The sequence below is a fragment of the Periplaneta americana genome, chromosome 16 (genome assembly GCF_040183065.1).
Source record: "Periplaneta americana isolate PAMFEO1 chromosome 16, P.americana_PAMFEO1_priV1, whole genome shotgun sequence".
NCBI classification, from domain to species: Eukaryota; Metazoa; Arthropoda; class Insecta; order Blattodea; family Blattidae; genus Periplaneta; species Periplaneta americana.
This window is the reverse complement of record NC_091132.1, coordinates 85,318,843-85,333,259: the sequence shown is the minus strand read 5'-3', so window position 1 is coordinate 85,333,259 and position 14,417 is coordinate 85,318,843. Positions and strand designations below refer to the sequence as shown.

At 35.7% G+C, this 14,417-nt stretch overlaps 1 protein-coding gene across 1 annotated transcript in view; it reads right to left on the bottom strand.

The window, feature by feature from the left end:
* Positions 1 to 1,464: 1,464 nt before the first annotated feature.
* The window catches only part of LOC138691393 (protein gooseberry-like), a 196,192-nt gene continuing 183,239 nt past the window's right edge, over positions 1,465 to 14,417 (bottom strand). Inside the window, exon 7 of the mRNA XM_069813306.1 lies at positions 1,465 to 1,642. Within this exon, the coding sequence (XP_069669407.1) occupies positions 1,465 to 1,642 (178 nt within the window). The remainder of the gene's footprint in view (positions 1,643 to 14,417) is intronic.

Here is a 14,417-nt window from a genome sequence, read left to right as displayed (position 1 = left end):
TCTAGTTTTATTTATACGTTGTATTGTATCTATACAGGATGACCTGTATGTAATGTCATTCATTTCAGGGGTTTATTCTTTGAAATATTTCAAACAAACAAGTTAATACAATTTTGCTCGTTTTTACTTTCTCATCGAGATAAAAATTATTCTATGTGAAATATTTCAGAAGATTTTTGTGAAAGCCATTGGTTTAATTCCCAATATGCTCAGTCAATTTAAGAGAGCGGTGTATTATGATTAATAATTGATGGAAAGAATTTTAGTTTTATCCTTTAAATGTGCAGAAATTTGATCCGAACAAATGTAACATTGTAAATTTCCTTTTGCAGAATGAAAAGTTACATTTCTTTGGATCATTTGTTATCATAATACACTGCTCTCTTAAACTGACTGAGCATATTGGGAATTAAATCAATGGTTTTCCCAAAGTACGCTAAGGAATGTTTTATATTAAAACCAAAGGAAACAAAAACGAGCAAAATTGTATAAAATAATCATATGCACGAAATCAGATGTAGGCCTATAGGTCGTCACTGTAGTTCAGTATTGAAGCTATTCTTCCCCCTTAGAGCTCTGGATGCCGATGTTCTTAAAAAAGAGCACGATTGCTCTGAGTAATGACGTCACAGAGCACTGATTCTGCCGATCACTGGCTTGAAGTATTTACATATTTTTATATTTGTATGTTTATAGCAGTTTCGGAGCTTCATTTATATATGAGAATGCTTCTGCAGCTGGCTGTGTTATGAATTTCATGTTATTGTAAGTATATTAAATCCATTACAAACCAAAATATTTTGTTACATTGATTTATCACGGGTGTGCAGTTTTGTTTTCGTACAAATGTATTGTAATTGTGCTGTTCTCATGCTGTTCTCATACTATCTCAGAAGAATGGATCACGCTCTGTCAATGCAGAGGCGCCATACCGCCACTGTTCAGTTGAATCTTCTCTCCACACTGTGCTCAGTATGCAGAGATTGCCGAGCAAAGAGCAAGGCGGCTCCGTCATATGACATCACAGCACGGAATATGCCGGCCACTGCAATAATGTATTCAAGCAGAAGGAGGACACTTTGAACATCTCTTGTGGCACAGATAAGGTGCACTGGTATTCATTTTTAAGTTGTTTATTAATATTTGCCCCGCAAAACAGATTTTAAAAACTAAAGTTACCTACTACCGTCGAAATGGTGGCCGAATTCACGGTAACTATGCGAGGAGTATAGTATAACAGAAAATGCTACTGAGCTTGCGATGTGATGGAAGTGTCATATATGGAGGTCCTTCTTAAATTAGTCCCCGTATAATTATCGTCACTACGCACATGATTTTTTATCTGTTCCTCTCTTAGCCGCGGTTTGATGAACATTTGCCCAATTCTCGTTATAGATAAAGGATTTTTCTGCAGACATGTAAGTCCTATTGTGTGATAAATAAGAATTGTCTCCATTTCTGCAATCAGAAGATGCCGAGGGAAGGAGTCGTTGGCACTGTCGACGATCGGGCACAATATCCCTTGTAGACGGAGGACCCGAATTGGTGCTGGTGGTGTGTGCTGGACTGGTGCACAGATTGGTCTACCTGAAGACCTCCGCTGCCAGACAGCATGTCTCCTGTCCCGGAGCTTGCAAGCATCCTGCGAACAACATTTCACTTTAACAGTTTCAGAAGAATATTACTGTATATGCCATGTTGGGAAATTAAAAAGTGGCTACTTAATAGGGGAGAGTTGGGTAGTATCGGACATCGGGTAATATCGGACAGTGAGTTTCTTTCAACTACAACCAGATGATTAGTACCTGAATGACATGGTTACGTTTCTGTGATGTTGCATACAGTTACGTAACCACGTCATTCAAGTACTACCATCTCTGGTAGATGAAAGAAATGCACTGTCCGATATTACCCGATGTTCGATACTACCCTACTCTCCCCTAAATATAGTCACCAATTGAAGTTTATTGTAAAGAAGTAAATCTTGGAAAGTGATGTAGTGAAGTTTATTAAAGATGATCTTAGTGATAGTATTTACAGTTTTCTATAGTTTTTTCTGAGTGTTGATTGTGGTTAAGAAATTAATGATAAAACTAAAGTGACCTAGATGCTCATGTCAAGATTTAATAAGATTATTATAATGACGTGTATTAGGTAGAAAAAAGATCCCAATGAGTATAACCGGGTGAAGTGTTACGAGTTAGATGTAATGTAGAAAGACGGAATTATATATAAATTTAGTTAGCAAGATTAGAATGCAGGAAGGAACGTAAGTGTGGAACGAACAGATGGTGGATATTTAAGATCAATAAGAAGAAATTGACTGTTTGCAGTTAAGTATAAATAGCGAGAGTAGAAGAGCTATTAATTTAACAGGTTGTCGGGATTGCATGCTAATTGTAGGTATATGTAATAAAAAGTTATGGTGAAACCCATATACATAAGTTGTGGTACACCATAACTAATATAAATATATTGATGACAAATAAATATCTATCTACTGTATATGTCGTTTTTTTAATCTGAACACATTTCTTCTTTTCACTAGCTATTATTTGTCAGTGGGATTTGTAGAGTGCCAGTCACAAAACAATCCTTCTGCGCAACTGGTGTCCTAGCTGGTTTGTCCAATGAGTAGTCAGGGTGCAAAAGGAATGACGCGTCAGAGAGGGAACACAACACACTATGTGAACTCTCGCCTGCTCACTCGCTAGCTTGGGAAATGGAAGGATGCAGGCTCCGCCCTCACTCGAGTGACATCATGCGTCAGTTGACTCTACAGAATTCACGGGCGGAGTATATTCAGATGTGAAACCCTTTATGTGCCTGAGACTATGTTAGAATTTTGGCTAACAAACTCACACTTCATCATGGAGATGATGATGATGATGATGATGATGATGATGATGATGATGATGATGATGATGATGATGATGTGATAAGACGATGGCAAATTGATAGAGAAACAGGATTATTCCTACAGAGGCTGCATCACTGTTTCTGTTCACTGCAAATTCTAGTTAATAACATAGATGATAATAATAATAGAAACCCACGAATCAGAAGATATCGAATTCTGTTGGTGATGACAAGACGTATGTTGTTGTTGTTGTTGTTATTATTATTATTATTATTATTATTATTATTATTATTATTATTATTATTATTATTATTATTAGCATCAAAACACATGACAACGGAAAAGGATTTTTTAAGAAGATCAGCGAGACATTCGAAATTAGAAAAAAAATTAGAAATACAGTTAGGCCTGCGGTATACGAGATGAAATGAATATTCAAAATTCTGTTTTGGATTATCTTAGATATAAGCAGTTGACCTGGTATGGACTGTGAGAAAAATGCCAGAAGAAAGGTTACCTAAAATGGTGCTGGAATGGTGTCCGTCTGGGAGAAGAAGGAAGGGAAGACCTCGAAATTCATGGTTAAAGAGATCAGAACAGAGATGAGAGACTGCAGACTGAACGACGTGGATTGGATGGATAGAGAAGACTGGAGAACAAGAATAAGACTTTAGGCACAGAAAGATGTGTAAACATTGGAAATCTGCATATAAAAATTATTGTTATTATTACACTAGTCTACAACATTTTTTGTGCTGACAAACAGAATGCTGATTATTACCAAGTCTGATGCGCTGATTACGAATATGTAATCAGATTTTGCTCATCACGTCCGGTTTCTGAGCACTGCAACAATGTTATATTTTATGAATAGCCTTAAATACAGTGCGGGCGGGAAGTAACTAGGTATTATTAATTGGCTGTAGAATTTTTAATATCGATGGAACCATAATGAAAATTGTGTGTATATATAAATCATTAAATAGAATTTGAATTTTTGTTCGTCCGTAGTATAGATGATGACCGTGAGGGGCAGTTTGCGCAACAATAGCAAAGATGGTCGATCACCTATGTGTTCGCGAGAGTGCGCAGATTGCTGCTCGCTATGAAGTGTGGATTTCCGTTGTTTTTGTTCGAGATGGTGCCATATGGAGAAAGGAAGGAATGCCATAATTCTTCCAGAGACGATAAAGAATTGGAATCACGGATTCAGGGCATTATCACCAATGCCCCACGCAACTTCCTCCAGAAGACTGTGGATTCCATTACCGGCCGCTTGAGGAAATTGGTGGAAGCCACAGGTGCCTACGTTTAATTTTGATATATGCATACGTATTCCCATTTAACAAGGTACACATGAAATAAATTTCAATAATTTAATGTTGTAAATATAGAATTTATACACATTTTTCAATACCTAGTATATATGTAGCAGCGCTTCTTTGGTTTCTATCCATTATGCCAAGTCCCTCTTCACTTGACACATCTGAATCATGGTTTGTTGATACTTGAAAGATAAGATAGACTTATAGGATACCTGGTAATGAAAACAGAGACAGTCTGTACTTTGTTTAGTTCGAGTGTAGAGGTTTTGTTAGTAGTGTGAGCTGTTCTGTGTGAAATGAAATGAAGAAGCAAAGGTGTAGTTTTAAAAAATTTCCGAACCAATGGTATGGTGTGAGCAAAAAAAAACCACTAAGATGATTGTTATTTCTGCTTAATCAATGTTACTGGATTTTCTTAAAAAAATAAGAGACTCATTCAGTATCCTAATCTCCCGTCAGCTATAAGACCAATACCTCACGGAGAAAATTTACTTGTTCCCATTCCACCTTCTACATACCAAGAAGAATCGGAATCTGACATAACGTCATCTGATGATGTGCAGCCCTCTACACCAAGGGATGACGTCTACATCCCAGATGAAGAGAGAGAAGAAAAGCCACATTTAATAACATAGGTAGAACTCAATGATTGGTATACGTGATTTGTACTTAACTAAACAGCTGACTGAGCTTCTAGGATCTCGTCTTCAGGAATGGAAGGTGCTGGATAAAGATGCTAATGTTTCAGTATTTAGAAACATACATAAGGATCTACCATTTTTCATAGTTACAGGTTCTGGAGTTTGTGCATGCAGCGATGTAAATGGACAGATTAAAACTAGGTGTTACACATAATGCTGAGGAGCGGCGCTTATTTATAGATGCTTCTAAAATTAGTCTGAAAGCCATTTTGTTACACAATTGCAATAAACTTCCCTCCATATCTGTAGCATACAGCGCAGCAATGAAAGAAACATACAGTACAAAAACATGTGTCGTATTCTTGAAGCCATTAAAATATGAAAACCATTGTTGGCATATTTGCGGGATCTTAAAGTCTTCTACATGGAATGCAGAGTCGATTCACTAAATATCCTTTTTCCTGTGCCTTTGGGACAGCCGAGATACTCAACATCACTATACAGTCAAGGAATGGCCAAGAAGAGAAGATTTCACTCCTGGGAAACATAATGTAAAATTTAAACTTTTAGTGGACCCACAAAAAATATATCTCCATCCTTTACACATTAAATTAGGGCTCATTAAGAACTTTATGAAAGGTATGGACACAACAGGCGAAGGTCTGAAATATCTAAGAAGAATATTCCCTAGTTTGAGTGATATAAAATTAAAAGAAGGAATATTCATTGGACCTCAGATTAAAAAAGTGATGGGTGACCAATTTTTTTTAGAAAAAATTAACTCCAAACGAACGTGCAGCATGGGACTCATTTAAAAGTGTTGTGAATGGGTCCCTCAGCAACAAGAAGGAAGAAAATCATGACGAACTAGTTCAGAATCTTTTTCAAAATTATAAGAATTTTGGGTACAGGATGTCTGTCAAATTCACTTCCTACATTCTCATTTAGATTTCTTTCCTAAAAACTTGGGTGCAGTGCGTGACAAACAAAGGGAACGCTTTCATCAAGACATTTTACAGATGGAACAGCGTTATAAAGGGAGATGGGATCAATCTATGATGAGTGATTACTGCTGGTTCATACAAAGAGAGAATACTACAACATACACAATAAAGTGTTTTAAAGCGATGCCTGCCTTCCAATACGTAAATGTAAATAGCCATTTACATCATTATAACATGAAGGATAGTTTATTTTTAGTACTAACACCACTATAATAGTGGAAGACTATGTTTGTGCATTCTGCATTAGATATTAAAAATGTGGAACTGCTTAGTTAGTATCGAACTTTTCAGAAGTGTAATAAGGGTAATATCTGAAAATCTGAGGGTGCTGCTGAAAAATGGGTTCCATTTTTGGATTCAGCATGGCAAATATGTGGATAGTAACAATGTTTCATTTCGGCACAATTTTCAAAGTTAAAATTTGTAGACTATTATTATTATTATTATTATTATTATTATTATTATTATTATTATTATTATTATTATTATAGGCCTATATATATGGCAGCCCTAAGACTCAATATTTATTGATTTTGATACAGAAACACAGTAACAATAAATTAGCAATGCAGCAAAAAAAAAGCAATGAAAAATAATTTAGTTAATTGAAACAGTGTTTAATTAAAATCTGACACAATTTCTTCAGGACACTTACCCTAAGGCTGCGGCCACAGTGGAAGCGTCGAGCGGCGCGGTACCGCTCTCGAAAAATTGAGGAGTGGGGAGGAAAGAGCGTTGGTGTGGCCATATAGCGCAGAGTTGGTGAGCGACGCGGCTCGGCGTGGTGTGGAGATGAGATCATGGCAGTGTTTGCTTTTAGGCAATTCTTATCTAGAAAGAACAGCTTAAAATAGGAATGGAAGAGAATTTTATGTTCATCCATTTAATAAGAGATGTGAACCTCTGAGACTTTCATCGTTTGTATGGAGAATTAGGGACATTTCCAGATAGATATTTTAAGTATACTCGCATGCCTATTACAACTTTCGACTATTTTCTGAATAAAAATAAGGAGCGACTACAGAAGCAAGCCATCAAATTTCGGAGATTTATCACTATTGCACAATGGCTAATCATTATATTAAGATATAATTATTTTAAGTTAAAGACACAGGATCATGCATTCTTCGAACAATGATGCAGGTAGGCTATACTGCATATAAATTAAATTAAATGAGAATAGTCCTACGAATCCTTAAATTTTTGTGTTGATGGAATTAAGTCTCATTCATTACGAATAATTGCATGGGCTGCATCTTATATGGCAAAAAAAAAAAACACATGTTTATACTTACGAAAATTTAACATTAGAAATGAGCAGTTTTCAACATTTTTCATTTTTTTTCATTTTGATTTATTGCATTTAAAACTTCTTGCAATTGTGTGCTGTGCAATTTTAATTTTTCCACTGCACTTATAGGCCTAATTATTACTTTTCATATGTTGCAAAAGAGACATTAAAAATTGTGCTCCGTACCACTGAAAATATGCTCTCTTGCCGTTGCTTTATTAACAGGATATCGAACTACTCTAGTTTCAGCATCAATTATTTTTTTATATTATTGTGTATATATATATATATATATATATATATATATATATATATATATATATATATATATATATTTTTAAATAACCAATTATTGATAAATAGATTTAACATAAATATATTTTTATATAAGTGATATATATTTAAATAATTTAGATTTATATTCGAGCCCTTGTCTTTGGTGTTGAGGCATTCGAACACATATTCGTCTGAAGTGATACGTTATCATCGCTGATAATTGTCTTTACTTTCTCCCAAATCAGGACTGTTTGGAGTCGATGGGATCTCCTGGAAGGAAAGATTTCCTACAGTCCTATCAGAAAGGACGACGTCCTTCATAAACATCGTCAGGTCGAAAAACGTCCATAACGATGTAGCGGTTCAAGAGCTTCGGAACCGCTTCGTATCTTAGGGAGCTTCTGGAGTTCCTTCTCAAATTTATCTTTTAAATTCTACGACTTATTTTTGCCACGTCTTCTGAAATAGAATGCAATAATGAATATTTAATGAATTAGTGACTGAAATATTAATATATTCTAATATTAAGTCTTCTACTACGTTAAAATGAACAAAAATTTAAGGTAAATTTCTAACATTACTCTTTCTTGTAGGTTTATAACCACAGGGACATCATTGCGATTACTGGCATTTTCCTTCAGGGTAGGAAAATTTACAGCAATTGTAATGACAAGAGAAACGTGTGAGGTAATCTAAAATGAATCGATTAAATAATTTATACCATAACCAAATAAAGAAAAATTAAACGAAGTAGTCAGTGATTACTACGAACGTTGTGGTTCCCTAATTGTTTCGTAACAAACGACGAAAAGCATGGTCAGGTAAAGGGTCCTGATAAATTCAGTTCCAGATATTTTAATTTACGTAGTATTGCTACAGAGTATTGCTGGCGCAGACTAAACATTTTAACCATTGATTTGGTGGGAAGAGGAAAACACAGTGGTGGAGGCATTTTCACAACTTTACACTTTTCAATTTGTTGGAGACCAACAGGTTCAATGTGCCTGAACTATCGAACTCAATTGTAAAGGTATCATTTGTACTTATTGGAGATGAAGCCTATCCTCTAAAACTTTATCTTATGAGGCAATATCTAGTGAGAGAACTAACGCCTAGAAGGGAAAATTTTAATCAACGTTTATCTAGTGTTCGAAAAATAATACGTGGAATGTGCTTTCTGAATATTGCGTGCTAAGTGGCGATTCACGATAGAAATATGGACACAAATGTGAAAAGAGCCAGCACATATTATAATCTTCCATTTGAGAAAAGATTGCGACGAAGAATGATCTGCATTATCATGAAACGACTTTACAAATTAGAGAACTGATGATGTGCAAACTCATTAGAACTCAGATCGCAGGAATAATAGTTGCAGTGAATTTGATAGACAAATAAGGATAATTTCACTGATTATTTCAATCAGTCGCAGATGTTTATATAACATTATAATTTGTACTTAATAGATTGTGTTTTTTCATAACAGAAGTGCCAATTTCTTGTATGAGATTGTAAATAATAATAGTTTTAATCCTACCGGTATTTCTTTGCTTTAACGATCGTTAATCGTAACAAGAGAAATATTTAAATCACATAATTGTACCTTTATTTCGGAGTTGGAATATGTTTAATATTGTACGCAGCACTGAGTGTTTATCCCAACAATATTCTACGAAGTATGATTAATAATAATAATAATAATAATAATAATAATAATAATAATAATAATAATAATAATAATCATCATCATCATCATTATCACACGGCATATTATAAAAATATTATTCGCGTTCAGTGAAATGTCTTTCTACATATTCCTCGTCATGGAGAGGTTTTTGAAGTTCTTCTCCCAATTATTCCACAGGAATATTCGGGTTTTCACTTCTTAAATGATAACTTCTTTCTCATTTCTTGACAATTCATACTTGCAATTGTGAGCGGCGCCGCTAAAATCTCAAGCAAGAGCGAGCGGCCAGCGGCGTGTAGCGTTGTCCTTGAACCAACTTCCCCTTAAAAATGCCGCTCTGCTCAAACTTGGCCACCTGCATTTGCTAACATGCGTTTGTGATTCATCCACGCCGCCACTCAACGCGCCGCGCCGCCAGCCGCTTGCACTGTGGCCGAAGCCTAAGAGAAGTAGGCAAGTCAGATATGAGGGGGGATCGAAAAGTAATGCATAACCATTTTTTTACGGAATACTATTTTGGTTAGGACGTTCAAAGTTGGCAGATATTTAGTTTGAATCTTGCCTTACAGACGGCAATGGCTCGATCAGGTGCCTGGCGGAACGAGCAGTAACTGCTGAGTAAAGGTGGCGTGTGTACTAGCATCGTCTACTCGTGAGTAACAACGAGGTGTAGTCCGTTTTTTGTGGGCAAAACGAAAAGGTCCGAATGAAATTCACAGGGAAATGTTGGAGGTGTATGATGCTTATTGTCTGGACAATAGCATGATCACATATCACCGTCCTTCGCAAGTCTTTCGTGGCTCCGACTTAAAGAACGTAGAACTTTACACTATTTGTCTTTACTCTTTCGAATTCTGCACACTTCAATACCAAATTACCTTTCGTCTCGTTTTTCTTATCTATACTCTAACCACGACGTAAATACCAGATCACTTATCTGTGGCGCGTTAAGTATACCTCTTCATAGAACATCTCGTTATTCATCATCTTTTACAGTATCCACCTCGCGACAATGGAATTGCCTGTCACAAAATATTAGGGGCTGCAAGAAAATAAACACTTTTAAAAACATCTTAAAAGATAACCTTCTTAGCATTTCACTCCAATCATACTGACTTAAACTATCACTGTCTACATTGTTACTCCTTCCTTTAGACATGCATCCTGATAGTGCTGTACTTTCAAAATTGTCTCATAATAATCTCTTTCTATTATCTAACATTATTTGAAATATATTAACATTCTATGTATTTTAGCTTAATTCTGCTACATAGTTTGCAGTGGCGGCTCGTGGGCATTGAATTCAGGGGGGCTGCATACAAAAAAAAAATGCAACTTACATTATTTAAAGATTAATTCCATGCGCCTTGTCTTGTAGGTTGCAAACTTTAGAATCATCTTCTTATTAAAATCCGATATGTCGTTTAACATAGTTTTTACAATGGAAAACATAGCTAATGCGGTCAGTCTCTCTTCTCTCATCGTATTTCTGAGATAGGATTTTATTCTCTTCAAACATGAAAAGCAACGTTCTGGTTCGGAAGCTGTCATTGGTATGGTGATGGTGATAGCTATGCGTAGTAGTGCCGTAACTTCTGAAAATGAGGCCTGCAAGTTCTCAGATAGAAGAAACTCTAAGAGTTTGACTGCGTCACTGATATTTCTGAATTCTTGTCTCTGATACAACACAGTGAGTTCCGTTTTTAGTTTGTCTTTATCGAACGTTGGAAAAAGCTTCACACATACCTTCAGGTTATTTTCAGGAAATGAGCTTTTATAGCATTAAAATTTTTCTTCACACAGAATAGAAGATAATATCAGATGACCTATGAACTGGAATCGGGTGTTAGCTTGTGTGATAATGAGGTCACACACTTCCTTGGCTGCCGCAACCCTTGTCTTAATCCCTTCGATCTTACGACGCTGTTTAGGGTTTTCATTTTCACAGATCTCGCTGCTCAACCGTGCACTGTTCCGTATTGTCTGTATGGCATTAACAAAGCTTGCAATGCAGAGTCGGGCTCGGTAGCATAGTCGGTTGCGAGTTCGATCCCGGCCCAGGTCGATGGCATTTAAGTGTGTTTAAATGAGACGGACTCATGTCAGTAGATTTACTGGCATTTAAAAGAATCCTGCGGGACAAAATTCTGGCACACGGGCGACGCTGATATAACCCCTGCAGTTGCGCAGTCGTGAAATAAACCATAACTTAATTTTTTTATGCAGATTTGAGCCCTAGAAATATCTAACTGGCGATGTTGTAGTTGGTTGTATAATATATCTACATGATACATCAATAAATGAAAAAAACTGAGCCAGAAATTGAATTCAGGATCTTCAAGAGTACGCACCAGGGCGCTTGCCTCATTTATTGTGATGTTGTTAGCTGTTTCAGATTTCATTATGGTTTGAAAACATTCTAGCAATGGCTCCTTCTTCTCATGAACATTTACTATTCTTATTTTAAAACTCCATCTTGTTGCCCCAGCTGATGGAATTGTCTTTGCAACACATTAATCTAATACAGACTGTGTGGAGTTCGAGAGAAGAAAGCAGGGATACTGGATAAATCAGCAAAAAAATATGCGGGCTTTGTAGGCTATTTTGTTTAGCGGCTCTTTCGATTATGAGATTTAACTGATGGGCAACGATTGCCTGCATGTCAATGAGAACGAAATTTTTAAATAATTCGAGCCGCTAAATGAGAATGTATAATAAATGTATTTCACAACATAAAACGAGACAAGAGCCACAAATGTCTGGGGGTGCTGCAGCTCCGCAGCCCCCCTTCAAAAGCCGCCCCTGATAGTTTGTATTTCACTGTTTAATTAATAGTTCATAATATTTTGTTGTTTAATTCGTAAATAACTCTTGTATACATGTAGCTATTATCTAAACCAAATTGTTAAATTCTTTGTAAGTTCATACATATGTATGTATACTTTTTGCTGGTTGAGTGGAAGAGAAGGCCTTACGGCCTTAACTCTGCCAGCTAAAATAAATTATTATTATTATTATTATTATTATTATTATTATTATTATTATTATCATCATTATTATTATTAATATCTCCAGGTGGTACAGCTTCTTCGAAGAGGCCCGCCGACGAAGCATATTCCGGTCTCCCACCCAATGTAAGGCGGCAATCGCCCACACTACAGTCCAGACTTCGCAGCATCTAACTTTTACCTCTTCGAACCAATGAAGAATTTCTAGGAGGTGAACGCTTCGGTTCGGATGAAGAAGTGAAATCAGTCGCGCTCAGATAGCTATACGCCCTGAAAACGGAATTTTATGGACGAGGTGTACTGAGTCTAGTGCCATGATGGGAGAAATGTGTTGAGAGACTTGGTTCCTATGTTGAAAAATAGGTAAAACCTGTAGCTTTCTTGTGCATTATTTCGTTTTGCTTACCTATTAAATACGTTACACAAAAAATTATTGTGTGTTACTTTTCGATCCTCCTATGTACTTTCTAAAGTCCTTAAATAATTTTTTGAATAACTTCTCGACAACCTATAGCAAGCCATAAACTTCAATATGGTTAAGGTTTTAGACCTAGTTAAATTTAAAATACTCCACTATATGCTTATAGATACTTATAGAGATCCTGTTTTTCTTCGTAGACTTCGAGATCTAGAGACGTTTTTATCGTTTTTACTGTGTTTTGTGTTATTTTAATGAATTTACAGCATTTTTATAGTTCAGCATAAAAATGTAAATAAGAAAGTGTAAATTCCAGGCCGAGTGATTTGAGGATATGAAATTTCTAATAATAATAATAATAATAATAATAATAATAATAATAATAATAATAATAATAATAATAATAATAATAATAATAATAATAATAATAATAATAATAATAATAATAAAAAAGTCGTTTTATTGAAAGACACGTATTTTGTACATTTTGTGTGACGTTGATTGTGCAAACATAGGTAGCTACTGCTTTGTTTATGCAAAGAACATGAAAATGAATGTGTAAGCTTACCCATTTTAAATTGAAGGACTCAAGTTATTTATGCATTAAGACATGCTTCTATTAGGCCCATATACGAAATGTACAGCCATAGGCGGAGAGAGAACCGTTTCCTTGGGGGGGGGGGGTCAAAGTAAAACCATAGAATCCCCATGTAACAGGGTTATGGGGAACATCATTTACCTCCTTCTCCATTATAGCTTTACTATAGTACAGTACAGTACAGTACATCGGAATATGATCATTTAATAAAGATATTTATGCTCGACCATGCCGAAATGTAGTAATTATACACCTGGTAGCAGACCTTTAATGCATGTCATTAAAGTACACCTACTCATTAAAGGTCAGGTCTTTCAGTCAATGACGACTCAGGTTACAACTGTTCAGCCAATGACAGGTCAGCTTTCTACCGTTATAAAACCGCAAGTATAGATTATTCTCGAATATGCAATCGAAAGAGAATTAGCGAAAAGTCACGGAGGCTGGAAATCCAATACTGTCGCAGAAGGTTATGTTCTGTTACTATAATAATTAGCGTTAATTGTAAATAATATTCAAATAAATCCAATTTGTCATCTCGTTTTTCAATGTGTAATTTTATTTCAATATTATCTCTGTAGGTTCTTATGGCCTAGCAAGGTCAATGTGCACATCTGTTCCTCGGAAAAAAATCAATACTTTCGCGTCTGCGCACATCTCACAACATTCGGGATACAGGTCAGATACAATAAAATTAATAATATCAAGTTAGAAATATGGTCGAGCATAAAAAGTCGTATGAAACTCGCCTATAATGGTAATTAAGAAGCTCGTATGAAAATTATGAAACTCGCTTGCGCTCGTTTCATAAATATCCATACTCACTTCTTAATTACCTCCATTATAGGCTCGTTGCATAATGTACTATTTTGGGAGGGCATTTTCTTACAGTGTTACATCGATATCCGCGATGTTTCGGGTCGAATTATATAGGGTTTGAACTGTAGATCTACTACAAATAATTTAAAATAATCCCTCTCCCTTTTTCTCTCTTGTACAGAAACACGTAACTACGTAACAGTGCTAACAGAAACTTTTTTTATGTTAAGCTTTCCTGAAGATACGGAAAGTTACATATTTGTGTTATAAAGGACGGCTTTTAAGAAGTGTTACGTATGTGTGTTGTAATTGCTTTTCTGTATGTTTCAAATTGATGCCTGATGTTTGCTTTGCAATCGCAATGTCTAAGTTACGGATTGTTTATGTTTTGTTTTCAATGTGTAAGCTATTTTATCTTTCTTCTCTATTTGTCTTTATGGTTGTCTCTTTTGTGTAAAACTATAGCTCTAGCATACATATGTAAAATAGG